General features: G+C 40.7%; 1 protein-coding gene across 1 annotated transcript; it reads right to left on the bottom strand.

Moving 5' to 3' along the window:
• Window positions 1-1,411: 1,411 nt before the first annotated feature.
• LOC146702560 (myosin-4-like) lies at window positions 1,412-17,723 on the bottom strand. Its single transcript, XM_085465483.1, has 38 exons — window positions 17,520-17,723; window positions 17,203-17,346; window positions 15,722-15,878; window positions 15,602-15,629; window positions 15,405-15,519; window positions 15,228-15,320; window positions 15,085-15,148; window positions 14,907-15,005; window positions 14,708-14,811; window positions 14,489-14,627; window positions 14,177-14,295; window positions 12,675-12,824; window positions 12,426-12,596; window positions 12,050-12,356; window positions 11,877-11,959; window positions 11,705-11,792; window positions 11,492-11,609; window positions 11,297-11,420; window positions 10,251-10,387; window positions 9,910-10,165; window positions 9,585-9,827; window positions 9,159-9,335; window positions 8,933-9,078; window positions 8,758-8,848; window positions 8,259-8,648; window positions 7,578-7,704; window positions 7,380-7,498; window positions 6,640-6,836; window positions 6,353-6,536; window positions 6,083-6,248; window positions 5,695-5,819; window positions 5,294-5,602; window positions 5,019-5,222; window positions 3,770-3,895; window positions 3,496-3,666; window positions 3,205-3,405; window positions 2,993-3,124; window positions 1,412-2,745 (listed from the first exon to the last, which is right to left on the bottom strand). The coding sequence occupies exons 1-38, from the start codon at window positions 17,721-17,723 to the stop codon at window positions 2,728-2,730; spliced, it is 5,826 nt and encodes a 1,941-aa protein (XP_085321609.1). The 3' UTR covers window positions 1,412-2,727.
• Window positions 17,724-18,150: the final 427 nt, after the last annotated feature.

Here is an 18,150-nt window from a genome sequence, read left to right as displayed (position 1 = left end):
CTGCTGGAGCCACTCGCCTAGCTTGGGAGTCACCGCACCTAGTGCTCCGATTACCACGGGGACCACCGTTACCTTCACCCTCCACATCCTCTCGAGCTCTTCTCTGAGCCCTTGGTATTTCTCCAGCTTCTCGTGTTCCTTCTTCCTGATATTGCTGTCATTCGGAACCGCTACATCGATCACTACGGCCGTCTTCTTCTGTTTGTCTACCACCACTATGTCCGGTTGGTTAGCCACCACCATTTTGTCCGTCTGTATCTGGAAGTCCCACAGGATCTTAGCTCGGTCATTCTCCACCACCCTTGGGGGCATCTCCCATTTTGACCTCGGGACTTCCAGGTTATACTCGGCACAGATGTTCCTGTACACTATGCCGGCCACTTGGTTATGGCGTTCCATGTATGCCTTGCCTGCTAGCATCTTGCACCCTGCTGTTATGTGCTGGATTGTCTCTGGGGCATCTTTACACAGCCTGCACCTGGGGTCTTGCCTGGTGTGATAGACCCCAGCCTCTATGGATCTTGTGCTCAGAGCTTGTTCTTGTGCTGCCATGATTAGTGCCTCTGTGCTGTCTTTCAGTCCAGCTTTGTCCAGCCACTGGTAGGATTTCTGGATATCAGCCACCTCCTCTATCTGCCGGTGGTACATACCGTGCAGGGGCCTGTCCTTCCATGATGGTTCCTCGTCTCCCTCCTCTTTCTTGGGTTTCTGCTGCCTGAGGTATTCACTGAGCACTCGGTCAGTTGGGGCCATCTTCCCAATGTATTCTTGGATGTTCCTTGTCTCATCCTGGACTGTGGTGCTGACACTCACCAGTCCCCGGCCCCCTTCCTTCCGCTTAGCGTACAGCCTCAGGGTGCTGGACTTGGGGTGAAACCCTCCATGCATGGTAAGGAGCTTTCTTGTCTTTATGTCAGTGGCTTCTATCTCCTCCTTTGGCCAGCCTATTACCCCAGCAGGGTACCTGATCACGGGCAGGGCGTACGTGTTGATGGCCCGGATCTTGTTCTTACCATTCAGCTGACTCCTCAGGACTTGCTTGACCCTCTGCAGGTACTTGGTGGTTGCAGCTTTTCTAGCGGTCTCTTCATGGTTCCCATTCGCCTGCGGGATCCCCAAGTACTTGTAACTGTCCTCTATGTCTGCAATATATGTATATATATATATATATATATATATATATATATATATATATATATATATATATATATATATATATATCAATCAAAACTTCACCTCATACACTCAACTCCTGTTCTTTTTCTAATATTTGGGTGCCTGTTTCTTCTACAGATAAAAAAAAAAAGGACAAAGAGGGAACAAAAATGGAGATCAGCCTGCAGACACTTCTGGAAGAAGATGTTTGAAGAGAAATGAATCACAGCAGCTGCTCTCAGATTATTCACGTTTATTAACATACAGTGTGTTTGTGTGATTAAACCAACACGTATTGACAAAGCTATTGGGTTTTTTTTTTAGAAATAAACTGAAGCGACAGGTACATTTTGAAAGAAACATTATACAATCATATTCACATGAAACTCCCCAGTGCTACATGTACAACTCATATTCTAATTCAGTTCAGTTTTATTTCTGTAGTGCCAAGTCAGAACAATAGTTGCCAAAAGGCACTTTATATTGGAAGGTAAAGATCCTATAGTAATACAGAGAAAACAGAGAAACCCCCAACAATCAGTTAACCTACGAGAAAGCACTGTGGCGACAGTGGGAAGCAAAAACTCCCTTTCAACAGGAAGAACCAGTCTCAGAGAGCGATGGCCAAGAGGCGTTATTATTCATAGCAGCAATCTCCAAATGCAGACTATTATTACTCAGCAGCAAACAAACAGTAGGCAGTGTTATCATCTAGCTGTTGACCTTGAAGTTTTAAGCAAAAAAAAAAAAAATAGCCAAACGTCTTTCTTAATTCATGAGGTAAACAAAGTTCAAATGACATTACGAATGAGACAGGACAAAAGCTTCTTGGAATTCATCAAGTGCTGGAAAACCAATAAAAAACGTAACCAAACGAAGGGAAAGAGTCTTATTCTGACTCCATTCAGTCTTTCTGATATATAACATGTCAGACTTTGGCTTTCAGTCTTTCCCCCAGACAAACTCAATACCTGCAATGATGAGGACTTTAAAGCACTGACAATGAATAAAAACACGATTCATGTGTTGTGGAGAATTGAGTGGCACACCCTAATAGTCCATCTTGTGGTAATCCTCTAGAGCCTTCTGAGGATTAAGTAGATGTAGATGAGTGACAGTGAAGAAGATGGCTATTTTAACACAGAATGTAAATGTCACCAGGCCCTAATCTCTGCAAACAGTTGCTCTAATTAGATGCTAACTGCCCACATACATAGCAGTTTATATATAAACCTCTCACTCCTGTGAAACTGATTATCTGTTAGAGTGCTGTCGCTAGCTGGCTAATTAGCACCACAAAAAGAAGTTAGACAAGCTCATGAACACATCAAGGAAAGGTCTCCACTCATTTCTGCTAATATTAAGATATAATATGAAATATTGAGATTGTTGCGTGGGCTGGTGGAACATTGCACTTGATTGTGATGGCTGATACTGAATGCAGAGAAAAAACTAACAACATTAAACAACGTTATGCTTTAAATCACTTTATTCTGCTACAGTTTCACAGCAAAACAACAAATGTTTGTTCATTTCCATTTATGCTAATAAGTTCTGCCATCGCTGGATGTTTTACTCGGATTCTGCAGCCTGAGACAAGAAGAAAAGGAAATAAAATAAAATATGTAAAAATATAAAATAATCCACTCTTATTATTCTTTTTTAATTTCCTGCTGCAGTCTCCGTAGCCACTGATGCCCATTCCCAGCGTTTCCATCCATGTTAGGCCACACATAGGCAACAAGTATGCTTTTTTAACTGGTGGTTAAACACAGCTTGATAATGTAAATGTGAATGACTGCAGGAGAAAACAAAATATTCAGGTTTCTAACTTTACCTTTCCAAACTCTCTGCTTTTAGCTCTCATCTTGTTAACCTGGGATTCAGCGATGTCTGCACGCTCCTGCGCCTCCTCCAGCTCATGTTGCACCTTCCTCAGCTTAGCAAGATGAACGTTGGCCTGCTCCTCCTGTAGGAAAAGTCTGAAATTTAGCTACCAAATAATAATGATGAGAATATCAAATTTCTCACTTCACGGGAAGATCTTACCGCTTCTTCATTTTGTCGTTTGTAGGCCTTGACTTTGAGCTGCAGCTTGTCTACGAGGTCCTGTAGTCTCAAAACAGTCTTCTTGTCCTCCTCAGTCTGGTAAGTGAGCTCCTTGACTCTCCTCTCGTATTTCCGGACTCCTTTTATGGCATCAGCGGCTCTTTTCTGTTCAAGTTCCACTTCCCCCTCCAGCTCACGCACCTAAAGTCAGCACTCAACAAATTTAGCATCAACTGTGGTCATCGTTCTAAGTGATGCTTCTCAGGTACTGTTTATGAAAGGCTATGATACCCGTGCTTCCAGTTTCTGAAGCTGCTTCTTGCCCCCCTTCAGAGCCAGGTTCTCTGCTTCGTCCAGGCGGTGTTGCAGATCCTTCACAGATACCTCCAGGTTCTTCTTCATCCTCTCCAGGTGACTGCTTGTGTCCTGTTCTTTCTTCAGTTCCTCCGCCATCATTGCTGCCTACATTTGCACAGGAGGTTAGGTTGATGTTCAAAGTCTACCTTGTCATTGAAAAATGGAAAATGAATGATTGCTGAATAAAATTAAGGATAAAGACATTTACATCGGTGATGGCCTTTTTGGCTTTTTCCTCTGCATTACGAGCCTCTTGGATGGCATCCTCCACCTCCCCCTGCAGCTGGCTGACATCTGCATCCAGCTTTCTCTTAGAGTTGAGCAGACTGGTGTTCTGCAGCCAAATGACAACAAACCAGCTGTCAATAAAAGCGAACTTGTGCTAACAATTCATGCCAACAACATATTTAATTTTATATCAGCAGCCCCATTACCCACCTGCAGATATTTTGTATTTATTGTATTTTGGTTTGACTGTGTCTGTTGTATGTTTCACATTTTCTGTTTTACTTGACGTGTGTGCTTTGTTAGCGTGTCTAGTTTTCCCTCCCTTGTCTCCTCATGCTTGATTTGTCCTAGCTGTGTTTTCCTCCTGTCTCCTGTTCCCTGATTACTCCACTGTGTATTTTAGTCCTTTGTCATTCACTCCTTGCTGTCGCGTCGCTAACGTACACACTCTTACCGTCTCATAGTCTCTAGCCTCTTAGTTCTCTGTTTCCAGTTATTATGTTCGGTTCTCTGTACTTTAGCATCTGAGTTTTCCCGGCACCTTTGTGTTTAACCATCTGTTTCTGAGTCCTGCCTGCCACACACCACGCACCTTGACATCATTGTTCCCTCTAAGCTGCGCGTGTGCGCAATTGCGCACTGCTGGCACGCTCTCTGGCTGCATTTTTAGGTAAACAGCAGCAAAAAACTTTGTTTGCAAAACTCAGTAACGTTTTTAAAGAAGTAACTATATAATTAATTGCCCAACATTGGTCATTATATACTGTATTTTGCAGACAGAGAGTTACAGACTCTCTCCCAGACCACAGACTCAGACTCATGATACAAGTCAGAAAAAGAAAAGAAAGTTGTGTTTTCAAAATTGGAGTTCAAGTTATTTTTACTTCCAATAGTGTTAACATACTGCACAGGTCATGAACAGGATTTTTTTTAAATTTTCATTGTAAGTGGGCTAAAGCAGTTAATTAAAAGTAGTCTAACATAAATGCTGTAATTTGATTATTTTAATAAACCATGTAACTTGGATGCATTCGATGCTGGCGTGACCACAGTGCACACGTCTGCTGTCGCTCACAGTGGTCCAAGGGATCGCTAAGAGAGTTTGTGTGTTCGCTCAGACACATGAAAAATTAGAGGGAACATTGCTTGACACTATTATTTGCTGATATGGAGAAATATTTCTTATAACTTGGATATATACGAAGAGCTTTTTCACTATTACGAGTTACCTGAGAGTGTAACAGCCCGACTCGCTCACAGGCATCAGCTACTTCCCTTTCAGCCAATTTCCGGCTTCTTTCTGACTGTTCCAGAGCAGCCTGCAGCTCCTCCACTTCTGCCTGTAGCAGGCTGCTCTTGCGCTCCACCATGGCCACCTGCTCCTTCAGGTCCTCCTGGGTCCGCAGAGCCTCATCCAGGTGAATGGTTTGTTCCTACAGAGAGAAATTTACCCATGATTAGACATTCATAACCGATGTACTTAAAGTGGCGTTTCATATTCTACTTTGAGGTGGCTTTGTATGTTCCTCAGCTGCTTCTGGGCTTCAGCAGCCTGTCGATTGGCATGGCTAAGCTGTATCTCCATCTCATTGAGGTCAGTCTCCATCTTTTTCCTAATTCGAATGGTATCATTCTTGCTCCGCATCTCAGCATCTAGAGCTGACTGCATTGTCTCCAAAACACGCTGGTGGTTGCGTTTCATCTGCTCAATCTCCTCATCCTTCTCTGCCAGCCGGCGATCGATGTCCCCTTTGACCTGAGTGAGCTCCAACTGAATGCGCAAAATTTTGGATTCCTCATGCTCCAGAGAAGCCTAGAGTAAAAAGACTGAATGGTTACACAGAAGGGAAAAAAGAATAATAAGGTTTGTGTGAATTATGTTTAAAAAAAATCAGATTAGGTCACCTCAGCTTCCTCCAAAGCAGTCTGAATCTCTGTCTTCTCAGTTTCACTTTGCCTCTTAGTCTTCTCCAGCTCATGAATGGCTTTGCCATTCTCTCCGAGCTGTTCAGTCAGATCAGAAATTTCTTCTATAAATGTAAAACAACATGTAACGCTCAGTTACTGATCACATGAAAAATAATCAGTTATTTTCTAAAAAGGGAGCTATCATGGTAAATCTACTATCTTCTGATTGGCTGCCTCCTGCAAACATGATGTTTAAACAGCAGGCGATCACAGCTACTGTGAGCAATCGATGGATGGTTGGATGGACAGATACACAGATGGATGCATGGATGATTGCATAGTTAAATAAATGTGATGAACCATCTATAAGAAATCATCCACATACGTTGCAGGTTTTTGTTCTCTCGTTTGAGGACTTCGAGCTGCTCCAACGCTTCCTCATAAGAATTCTTTGTTTTGAAGAGTTCAGTGCTGAGGGAGCGAGACTCTCTCTGTACACCATCCAGTTCAGCCTGAGTTTCCTCATATTTCTGCTTCCACTCAGAAAGAATCTATAGAAAACACAAAAAGTAGTTTGTCTAAGGCAGAATCTGTAAAGGCCTTTATGAAATGCTTTGACTCTTAGCAGCAGTGGGTTACAAGATGCTTCAGTTACCTTATCAAAGCTCCTCTGCTTTTTATCCAGACCAGCTGCTTGAGTGTTTGCTCTTTCCACGTCAGCCATGAGGTCCTCCACTTCTCCCTGCAGCCTTTGCTTTGTCTTCTCCAAAGAGAAACACTTGGCATTCACAGCCTCAATTGCCTCCTCAGCCTCCTGCAAACGCTGTGCAAGCTTTTTCCTGAGAAAGTTGGGAATCCATAATAATGGCAATTTTCTTACTCTATAATTTTTTTTTTTTTAAATCTACATATGTACGGTATGTGTTTGAGAAAAAGTCTCACTTTGCCTCTTCCAATTCATCATTGCGCTGGATGGCATCAGTCTCATACTTGGTTCTCCACTGAGCCACTTCACTGTTGGCCTTGGACATTGCTCTCTGGAGCTCAGCCTTGGCCTCTTGTTCCTCCTCATACTGCTCCCTCAGCAAATCACAGTCATGGCGGGCAGATTGAAGAGCATGGGACAGGGCATTCTTTGCCTGACATGGAGGCAGATTTGGATTTTTATTTACAAAACTACACATAAAGGGTCAAATAATCCTGTCACTGTAAGCATTGGCAAGTTCAATGTTTTTTTTTTTTTTAAATATAAAGTACATTTATTAGCATGTTAGTTGGAAACATTTGTGCAACAAACTAAAGCTTTTAAAGTTAGTTTTATAATATAAGGACTAGAAGCCGAACGATTGCATTGCTCCTTTTCCTGTTTTTAGCTTTAGCCTAGTTACATTTAGCTTTTTAACTTTGGACACAGACAGACTGGTTTCTGATCTTGTGCTAATTATCCACTAGTAAACAAACCTATTCTACAAAACGTCTGACTTTTCCTTTAAAACCAGTGTAGCAACCAGTTCTCCACAACTGTTAAAAAAAATCGAACTGAGTCAACTTAGGGGACCAAGATGATGAATGCACTTTTAACCTTCTGAATTAAGTTAAGTTAAGCTAATCTAAGCTATGCTAAGATATAGCATAACTTAGCACTAACTTAACAGGTACTGTTTGGCACGGTGGAAACAAACCTTTATTTCTTCCTCAACCTGTCTCTTCAGTTCCTCGACTTGCTGGGTAAAGGCAAGCTTGGACCTCAACATCTGAGAGAGTATTGCTTCTTTCTCCTCAAGCAGGCGAGAGAGCTCACCTGTTTGAGAGGGTTCAGAAAATAAGGCATAAAAAACAAGAGCACTTTCACTCCAAAAACCTTTTAATCAGCTGCTTACCATTTTCATTCTGAAGTCTTGCCTTTTGAGCATTTACTTCAGTGATCAGATGTGTGTTCTCATCATGTTTTGTTTTGTATTCACTCAGTTGGTCTTCCAGAGAGCGGCACAGCTTTTCATAATTAATCTGATAATATGGATAACAGTTTTATTTGTATTTCTAACATACTGATTATATGCAAGACACAATCCACTAATTGCTGATTACATTATTTTGAATGCACTATTCCCACTTTACTTTCAGAGGCCAAACTTTTTACCAAAATTGGTATCTTTGTATATATAATGATACGGCAAAACATGATATCAATTTGGAAACTTTAAACAGTGAGGGAACAGTTGGTTAGGAGTCAAGCTGTGGGCAAAAATGAGCAGAGGTAAAGAGCAATTAAATGTCAAATGACTGTTACGTCCAGATGATCAAGTCAGATTGTCTCTGTAGTGTAAGTGTAAAGGTCCTTCTAATTTGAATGCACACAACTCTGCCCTCTGAGGTCCAAGTTATACACTAATTAGATGATAATCCTAACTGTGTTAGGGTTATGGCCACTTAGATCTCAGAAGGTTAAATGATCTGCTGAGATTAGTTGCAGAAAACACATGGAACCTGCATCATGTAGGTAATGGTGATTTTGTATTATTATATTTGACATTCAGTATGAATGTCTTAACTTAGCTTACCTTTGCTTTGACCATGATCTCCATGTTGCTAGACAGATCATCAGTCTCCATCTTGTACTCACTCTTCTCCTTTTCTAGCTTCTGCTTGACTCTCTGCAGATTGTCAATCTGCTCTCCCAGCTCAGCCACACTGTCAGCGTGCTTCTTTCTTAAAGCTGCAGCGATGGCCTCGTGGTGTAGGGTCGATTCTTCGAGGTCTCGTCTTAATTTCTGAAACTCAGCCTCTCGCTTCTTGTTCAGTTCTACTTGAGCGGCCGTGGCTCCTCCAGCCTCCTCCAGCCTCTCACTGATCTCCTCAAGCTCTCTGGAAAGATCAGACCTTTGCTTTTCCACCTTGGCCCTAGCAACACGCTCAACTTCAAGCTCTTCCACTAGCTCTTCATTGCATGCCTTGTTAAAGCAACAAAAAAACCCCATTAACATTCACTGACTTCAAGATTTCAAGATATTTGAAAAAAGAAAAGAAAAAAAGAATTCAATAGATTTCTGCTGTTGGTACCTGAAGCTCCTTGATCCTCTTCTGACATTGTACAGCTGCACTTTGCTCATCCTCAATTTTTGATACAAACTGGCTTAATTCGAAGTCTTTCCTGTTGCACAAAATCATATCTATTTCTATAAGCAAACATTAGAAGCTTAAAATTATACCTAAACAAAGATGTGCCCATCCATACTTTTTGAGATGCTCCTTCAGCTGTTGATTGCCATTTTCCAAATCCATTATGGATTCCTGAGCAAGTTTCAGATCTCCTTCAAGCTTTCTTTTAGCCCTCTCCACATCCATTCGAACTTTCTTTTCTTGTTCTAGAGAGCCCTCAAGCTAATACATGGGGATATACACATTATACATGATGTGTGATTTGAATTTTTTAAAAACAACTACTGGCTATATAGACTTACATCATCAACTTGTTGCTCCAGCTTGATCTTAGCTTTGGTTAGAGAGTTGACTTTGTCTTCTTCTGCTTGCAGATCATCTAGTGTCTGCTGGTGGACCTCTTGGAGGGCCAGCTTCTCCTTGGATAACTTAGCAATAGTGTCATCAAGACACGACATTTCTTCTGTCAGATTCTTCACCTGAATGTGTAAAACACGTATCTTAACCTTCTGAGGTCGAAGTTGTCATCAGTGATGACCCTAACCGTAACTGCAACTCTAATCAATCAGATTGCATAATATATATATCTATATATTTTTTTATTGTTCTTCTAATTGTGGCAATCGGAAAACAAACGAAACTGACAAACACATGATAAACTATTTATGTTTTTTCAAAATGAGTCAATTTTGCCTTCTTTTAGGGTTAGGTGACCACCAAAAACACACCTTGTTTTCAGTGGCATGCTTTTCTTTCTCCACTTTAGCCAAGGTGAGCTCCAAATCATCAATATCCTTCTTCAGCTCAGAGCATTCATCTTCTAGCTTCCTCTTCTTGGCAGTCAGTTCAGCGTTCAGCTCCTCCTCATCCTCCAGTCTCTCACTCAGTTCTTTGGTTTTAGCCTCGAGCAAGATCTTGTTCTTTATCAGTCCCTCGCATCGCTCCTCAGCATCTGCCAAGTTCTCACTTTCCTATTTAACAAAAATCACATTTAGCATTTATGCAGACTGCACTCTACTTGTGTATTGCAAAATTCATAGTTTCTCTCCTCACAGCTTGAATCTGCAGACACAAGTCGTTCTTTTCCTGAAGTAGAGAAACCATTTTGGCTTCCAGCTCCTTCTTCTTAGTCTCAGCTTTGGCTAAATCCTCCTTACACTTGGCAAATTCAACTTTCATCATGGCCATCTCCTTCTCCGTCTCAGCACTCCTCAAGAGTGGCTTGATCTTAAAGTAGAGCTTCATCCATGGCCAGTGTTTCACATTCATGAAGGAGCGAATATTGTACTGAACGATATAAATAGACTCTCTGGAAAGAGGTGGAACAAAAAGTTCTACTGTATTTAGTGTGCTGAACATTGACCTTGAGTTTACTCTGGACTCATTTTAATTACCTTCTCTCCATCATTTTCTGAAACTCCTTCCTTCTGAGAAAGCCACGGCACAAAGCCTGAGTAATTGTGATAAGAGAGGCAAGTTTTTCATCCCTCATCTCTTCCAGCAGACCCAAAAGTCCTGCTTTGAAGAACACCTACAAAAGAAAAGAAACATTTGTCTGTATATCTCTTAAAAACTACAACACTATGTTCAGACCCACTGTTCTCAATGATACTAAAAATGATTGGTTACAACAAACAACATAACAGTTCTTCACTAGTACTTGGATTACTGTTGCTGACTACAGTTGAAGACGATGATGTTGGAGTTTGTTTGACTGTGGGGAAAAGTTTGGTACTATCAAAACAATGATCTGCTTAGTGGTATACGAACATGAGATGGGAGTAGCTGGGCTAGCTAGGTACCAACAATTGAACTAAGTGGACAATCGCCCTACTCTTATGTTCAATGTGGGATAAATACTGTCCGCCTTCCAACAGTAAGTTTCAGTTTCACCGTATGTTAGGGTGACCAACCGTCCTCTTTTCCCCGGACAGGTCCACTTTCCACGTTCTGTCCGGGGGGATTTTCGAGATTGATGAAAATGTCCGGGTTTTTCTATGGGCCCACAGAGGACCCATATGTGTGACGTCATCCCCGAGCTGCTGCTTTGTGAATAGCTGTTCTGCCTTACAGACTGGACACAGCATGCCTGATGATGTTTAAAAGATGCCAAAGCACAAGTGCAGCTTTTCAGACGAACTGCAAAAGAAATTTCCCTCGCACCGTCCCGTAATTTTTCTTATACAGATGAGGCCTTATTTCTGTACCATTATTTAATTCCAGAGGTTTTTAAGTAATTTTTTTGCACTTGTTGACTTGTAAAAGCCTATATGACATTTTTTATTTCACCATTTATTAACTGCACAGAGAAGGCATTGTTTAAATATGTTAAAAGTTCTTCATGACTGGGCCAAGTGTCCTCTTTTTTGGAAATATGGTAACCCTACCATATGTCATTTCGAATATGGCGAAGCCTTCACTTACACTCAAAATGAATTACCTTGGTATGTCCGAACTTATACTGTGTGTGATCTACATCGATAGAGCCCAAGAGCTTCTCGGAAGCTTTCTTGTTGTCAATGAATTGTCCTTCAGGAATCACACTGGCATTCAGTACTTTGTACCTAAACAAAGAAATCTCTTATTACACACAATTTTTAAAGTATTCTCAGAAAAACAGACTTTTGTTGATTACCTTTGCTTGAAATCCCCATACAGGATCCGACTGGGAAAGCCCTTCCTGCAGATCCTGATTCCTTCTAACACACCATTACATCTCAGCTGATGGATGACCAGATGGTGTTCCATAATCCCTACAAGTCAGGTAGAGCCACACTGTCTTTAGGCTGTATTCAGGCTGCCATACATACAGTACAAGTAAAATAGTCTGAAATGTCACGAGGAATACCTGGAGTTTTAGTTTCATTTGGGATCAGGCACCTAACAAAGTGAGGATGGGTGCTCCTCAGGTTTGTCATTAGCTTTCCCAGATTCTCCTGTTAGAAATGATCAGTGATGATTTATTTTTTCAATCAGAATATTTTTTCAGACTATTGTTGATCAGATTTTCAGAAAGTTACCCTAAAGAGGGCTGACACAGTCTGGAACGATGCGCCCTTCTTCTTTGCTGCTTTCTTAACACCACCACTTCCACCTGTGTTTTCTTCAAAATAATCATTGTTTTATTTATTTAGAATATTAAAAACAGGCCATTTTAATAGAGAATAAAATATTAGGTATTTCATACTCCTACCCTCAGAAGAAGCATAGTTAGAATAGAGGAAAGCCAGTAGTTTCAGGCTGGCTTTCTGGTAGAGTTGGACGACAGTCTCATTCAGCGGGTCCTTGTTTTTGTCTAACCAGCCTGTGATGCTGTAATCCACAGTCCCGGCATAGTGCACCAAAGAGAAATGAGCTTCAGCCTTGCCTTTGACAGACTTGGGCTTCTGAAAGTTGCTTGATTTTCCTAGATGCTGGTCATACAACTTGTTTTTAAAGGTCGTGTCTGAAGCCTTAGGGAACATACACTCCTCTTCAAGGATGGAAAAGATGCCCATTGGCTGTTGAAGATAGTGAGTCAGAAAATCCTGCTGGGATCACAGGGTCATATTGCATCTGAATAAACAAACCTTCTCAATGAGCTCGATACAGGCAGCCAGGTCCATCCCAAAGTCAATGAACTCCCACTCGATGCCTTCCTTTTTATACTCCTCTTGCTCCAGCACAAACATGTGATGGTTGAAAAACTGTTGCAGTTTCTCGTTGGTGAAATTGATGCACAACTGTTCCAGACTGTTATACTGCAAAACATGGAATTTACTGTAGAGCTTATTTATTTTTCTACAAATAATCAGATGGACCGTAGAAAGAAAACTTACATCAAAGATTTCAAATCCAGCAATGTCCAGGACTCCAATAAAGAACTGCCGAGGTTGCTTCGTGTCAAGCATCTGATTAATGCGGAGGACCATCCAGAGAAACATCTTCTCATACACTGATTTGGCCAAAGCGCCAATAGAATTGTAGACCTGTACATAATGACATTTTGTAGATTTCAACAGCAACTTTAATATCATCATGTTGTAAGGTTGTTGTGTGCAACACACTTCAAGACAATATCTATACACAGAGCAAGATTACTGTTAATTTGATAAAACTATGTTTGCTAGATGTTTAACTTATTTCACATGCCATTTTTAGTCCAGACGACACGTGCCTGCCGTCCTCTTTGATTAACACAAACTCCAACCCTGAGCTCTCCAAATACATACAGTTGTCATTTCAGAATGATCTACCAGGTCATAACAATCAGGGAACCAGAAAAAAGTAATTCTAGCACACATCAAAAACAATTAACCCACATTTTTCCAAGATGTTATTTTCCCCCCAAAGTACAGGATTAGATGTCAGAGTTCTCAGGACTGTAAGGTTAGAGTTTCTTGCTATATTCTTTTTTTTTGGCCTTTTTTCAGCTTTATTTGATAGACACAGTGAAGAAATGACAGGAAAGCGGGGGCAGAGAGAACGGGAAAGACATGTGGCTAAGGGCCAAGGGGTGGACTCGAACCCAGGCCAGGCACTCTCAGTCATATGGCATGTGGTTGCCCACTCAATGTACTGAGCTAAGCTATATTCTAGCATCAACACAACTGATGGATTCAAAGACATTAAGCGTTTGACAAGGCTTTCCTGTCATTTAACAATAAAAATGATCAATACACAATATGAACCTCACAACGCTGATTAAGTTAGTGCCAATAGTTTTTCAAAAACCTGTACCAAGGCAAACACTGAAGATAAAGCAGATAAGAGGATGAGACTGAACATATAACACCTGTTCTTAAACAGCTCCATTAGCTTCAAGTTCACCTCCGTGTCAATTTCAAGATCCTGCTTCTTAACGTCAAACCGCTTCATAACCACGCTCCCCCATATTTATTTGATCTTCTCCATATGCCCTCAGTCCCTCGTACACTCCGCTCTTCTTCAGCTTCCCTTTTGTTTGTTCCACCTGCTCGTCTGACTTCCATACGACTCAGAGCCTTTAGCTGTTCAGCCACCAGATCTCCGGACTACAAACTCTCTCTCCACTTTTATAATTGCACCTTAAAACCCTTCTATTCACAATTGCACACACTTCATCATGATTCCGTCTTAGTCTATTTTTACCTTGTTGAGTTTTTATACTTGTTTTTTATTTTTTATACTAATGTAAGGTGACCTTGAAGGTCTTTAAAGGTGCCTATAAATAAAATGTATTATTATTATTATTATTATTATTATTATTATTATTATTATTATTATTATAGGATGAATTTCCACTTGTGCACCTGATATGAACTTTTCTATGTGTCCGTTAACACTAAAATTTGCAAGTTACCTGCTGAACAGTCTGCCCTTTGGTCACATACTCATTGCCAACCTTTACTCTTGGATAACACAAAGCTTTCAGCAGGTCTGCAGAGTTCAGACCCATCAGGTAAGCTGCTTTGTCAGCCACTTGTCAAAGAAAAAGAGAAGAGAAGAAAAAATAAAGGCAGAGTGTGATAAAAGAGGCTGAGATTCTAAGGTTTGAAAAGATTAAAATCTATATTTGCACATACCAAAAACAAACGATAATGAGCACAAGAGATATATATTTATATCAAGATAAATAAAATCATTAAGGTGGAACATTATGAATAACAATTACCCTCCGTGCCGTCTGGCTCTGCCTGCTCCTCTCTCTGCTTCTGCTTGAACTTCATATTCCCATAATGCATCACGGCACCTATCAGCTTATAGATGCCAATCTTCTCCTCTCCAGTGAAGCCCAGGATGTCGATAGCACTCTGAATGCACATGAAAGTAGAGCTGATCTAAGAGCAAAGTTAGCAGTGATGGAAAAGCAGGAAATGTTCATCTGACTTACATCAGTGGCCATCAATTCTTCACTGTCATCAATACTCGCCACGCTGATCTCCCCCTGGCTGACAAATGGGTAGTCATAGGGGTTGGTGGTAATGAGGAGAGTTTCTGGAAAGAACATAACAAGCCCTCAATTTGGTGCCTTGCACCATACACACATTGTGTATATGACTTTGTTGCAATGCTGTCGTTTCTTGTGTCACCTATGAGCTCAGGCCTCTTGTTGGACATTATCTGGTAGAAAATATGGTAACTCCTCTCTGCGGCCAGTTGAAACGTTACTCTGGATTTTTCCAGTAAATCTACCAAAAACACACAAAATTGGCTTAAATAAAGAATACAACAAATTCTGACAAGATTGTATTACTTATTAATACCCACAAGTCTCAATATCAGCAGAAGCCAGCTTTCCTGTGGTTCCAAAGTGGATCCTGATGAATTTGCCCTGAAAAATGAAAGAAACGTTATCTATGGAGAGCAAAAGAAGACTTGGAATTAAAATAAATAAAAAAGTCTTCACTTACAAAGCGTGAAGAGTTATCATTTCTGACAGTCTTGGCATTTCCAAAGGCTTCCAACAAAGGGTTAGCAGAGATGATTTGATCCTCCAGATTCCCCTTAAGTAAGACAATGAACAATGTAAAATATTAAAAATACAGACAAGGCAGCTGATGAATAGTCCATATATATTTAAATATTACCTGTAATTTTCCAGTGGCAGCAGCATCTTTTTTCCTGTCCCCGGAGCCTGCGATTGTCGCAAAGTACTGGATGACACGCTTGGTGTTGACAGTCTTTCCTGCACCGGATTCTCCACTACAGTACATAAAGTACAATCAGAAATCTTTAATCAAGTAACAAATACAGGCTGTTGTACAATCTTTTAAATGCAGCTTACGTGATGAGGATGGACTGGTTTTCTCTATCTAAAAAAAAACAAACAAACAAAAAAGCAAACAGTCATGTTAGAGAGGTGCACTGGATTACATAAAAATGGTAATATAACTTTTAAGCTTACCAGTAAGCATCGACTGATATGCATTGTCGGAAATGGAGAAGATGTGTGGTGGAGCCTCCTGGCGCTTCTTACCCCTGTAGGCTACCACCACTTCCTGGTTGTACACTGGGAGCCACTTGTAAGGGTTCACAGTGACACAGAACAAGCCAGAGTAGGTCTACAACCAAAAGCAACATCTGTGGTCAATATAAGCTTATTAGCTTTATCTGACAGAATAACTATTGCTTTTTAATTAGTCAGCCTGGTGAATTTAGTCTCAAAGGACACCATATATTTATGTTGTTGACCAGGCAGCTTAGGACACAGGTGACACTGATTCTCACGACACAGGCTGTGATGGATTATAAGGACAGGCGAGTAAGTGGTAACTATGAAGTCTTAACTCCAAAGTCAGAAGCAGTATATAAACAACATTTTAATTTAATTGGATTTTCTCTTTTTGTGTTGTTCTGTTTATGGTTCAAATGTATTGTTTTCTTTTTTCTGGTAAATAACACTGGATAGTGGGTTTTAGAATATGAGATGCTTTAATTCACACAATGATCTGTCATCATTCATTAGATGACTTTAGGTCACGAGCAGTTGTCCAAGCATTTCACTACATATCGTACTGTGTATGACTGTGTACATGACAAATAAAATTTGAATTTGAATTTGATTTGAATTTGATTTGACTTAAGTAATGTAATTTTTATATTTAAACATATATTTTACCTGGATGTTGGACTGGCTGCTATTTTGTAAAATTCCATCACTTAAAACTATGAGTATTGGACAAAATTAGGCCAAAACTGGGCCATATTATTTAAACGCTGAGGCTAACTATATTTATACAGGTGTTTTCACCTGTATTTTTGTCATGATCCTGGGCCTAACTTTGTGTTTTTGAGCTTTTTGAAGTTCATTTCTTTGTTTTCCAGGTGTTCATAGTTTTGTTTACTGTTCTTTATTTATTCTTGAGCATTCTGGGAACTTGTAGTTCTTGTTATATGTTACTCTTAATTTAGAGTCTAATTTGTTCCCTCATTGTTTATTGTTGTTGTCCTGTTGTGTGTTCCTGCATGGTGCAAGTCTGGACTCTGAGATCAGCCCGAATGAAGTTTGCTTTTTGCTTGAGTCTGTCTGCCAGTGAACTTGCATTTGGCCTGCAAATCATGAAAATTTCAGTGAATTTGTAAGACTTTGTTATTAGTTTGAAGAACATTTTAACATTAATTTATGTTTAGTTTCATTTATAACACTTCCTGAAAAAGAGAATAGGCTCACTTGTCCAGGAAGATACTCGAGGATCGATTTGGATATACACTTCTCTAGACTTTTTCTATAACCTCAAAGCATTAAAAAAAAAAAAAAGACAAAAAGAAAAGAAAAAGTAGCTACTGTCAGACCAAATAAACCCTCAGCTGACTGCACCTCTGCTGTTGGTCTGCACGCTTCAGTTGAGCAGCAGCTTGTCAGGCATTATCTGGTGCAGTACTCACATAGATCATCCAAGCTGCGTAACGCTCTTTGAGGTTAAACAGCACAGCCGCCTCATTAAGGTGTGTCATCATGGCCATGTCCTCAATCTTATCAAACTTGGGTGGGTTCATAGGGAAGATTTCATCTTCCTTCACTGTTACAACCTGTGACGGTAAGAAAGACATCTTCATTAAGAAATATATGAAGTTAGAGCCTGCTCTCTATATTGCTTCTGCAATGTAAAGTACATTAAAAAGCTCATCAGTGGACAATCTAAATAAAATGTGCCAACGATGCCTATAAATCTCCAGCATAGAGATACATGGAGCAGATGTACCTGTCCTGACTGAGTTTTAACAGTCGCCTTGCCACCCTCTTTGCTTTGAAATGTGCCTTTAACAAAGAGCTCCTTTGGATCCACCACAAACACTGCAGTTTTGGCATCAAAGGGCCTGTTCTGAGCTTCAATCCTCTCTCGTTCGGGTCTCCTCAGATATGGAGCGGCCTCCCCAAAAACAGCCATGTCAGCGTCTGAACTCATCTCTGCAGTGTACACCCCAGGGGACTAAAACATCCAGGGTTAATGTTAGAATTCATCTATTAATGAATTTGATCATCATCCTGATCAAATCTTACCCCAGAAAGTCAGCGTATGGCTCCTTCTAGAGACACCTGAATCAAAGCTCCTGCTGGTTAAGTCAGTAGCCGTCACAGCCAGAAGACAATGAAGCAGAAAAATGTACGAAGCGTTGGCGCTTACTGCTTTTATAAGATGCATTAGCATAGACAGCAAACAACTATATTTAGGTCAAATCCCCCATTGAACGTGGGTGGAGGAAAGTGATTAGCTTGGCATGTGATGTCATGCAGATGGTGCTGAGCTTTTGTTATAAATCCGTGCCGTGGAGCAACTGCAGCTCAAGAAAAGAATGAATGCCAAAGGAGGGTGACCTCTGCCAGAGATACAG

This window comes from Copadichromis virginalis, linkage group LG8 (assembly GCF_057382275.1).
Source record: "Copadichromis virginalis isolate Kocher_CV1m ecotype Utaka linkage group LG8, C_Virginalis_male_GT1.1, whole genome shotgun sequence".
NCBI lineage: Eukaryota > Metazoa > Chordata > Actinopteri > Cichliformes > Cichlidae > Copadichromis > Copadichromis virginalis.
Note: the sequence above shows the minus strand (reverse complement) of the source record. Positions and strands in the feature narration are given on the sequence as shown.

Excerpts from the sequence above, each read along its gene's own strand:
- LOC146702560 (XM_085465483.1), bottom strand. The coding sequence starts at position 17,723 with ATGAGTTCAGACGCTGACATGGCTGTTTTTGGGGAGGCCGCTCCATAT. Across the intron at positions 12,357-12,425 it reads GTATCGAGCTCATTGAGAAG|CCAATGGGCATCTTTTCCAT; the intron begins GTTTGTTTATTC and ends TATCTTCAACAG. Across the intron at positions 3,125-3,204 it reads AACGACAAAATGAAGAAGCG|GAGGAGCAGGCCAACGTTCA; the intron begins GTAAGATCTTCC and ends CTTTTCCTACAG.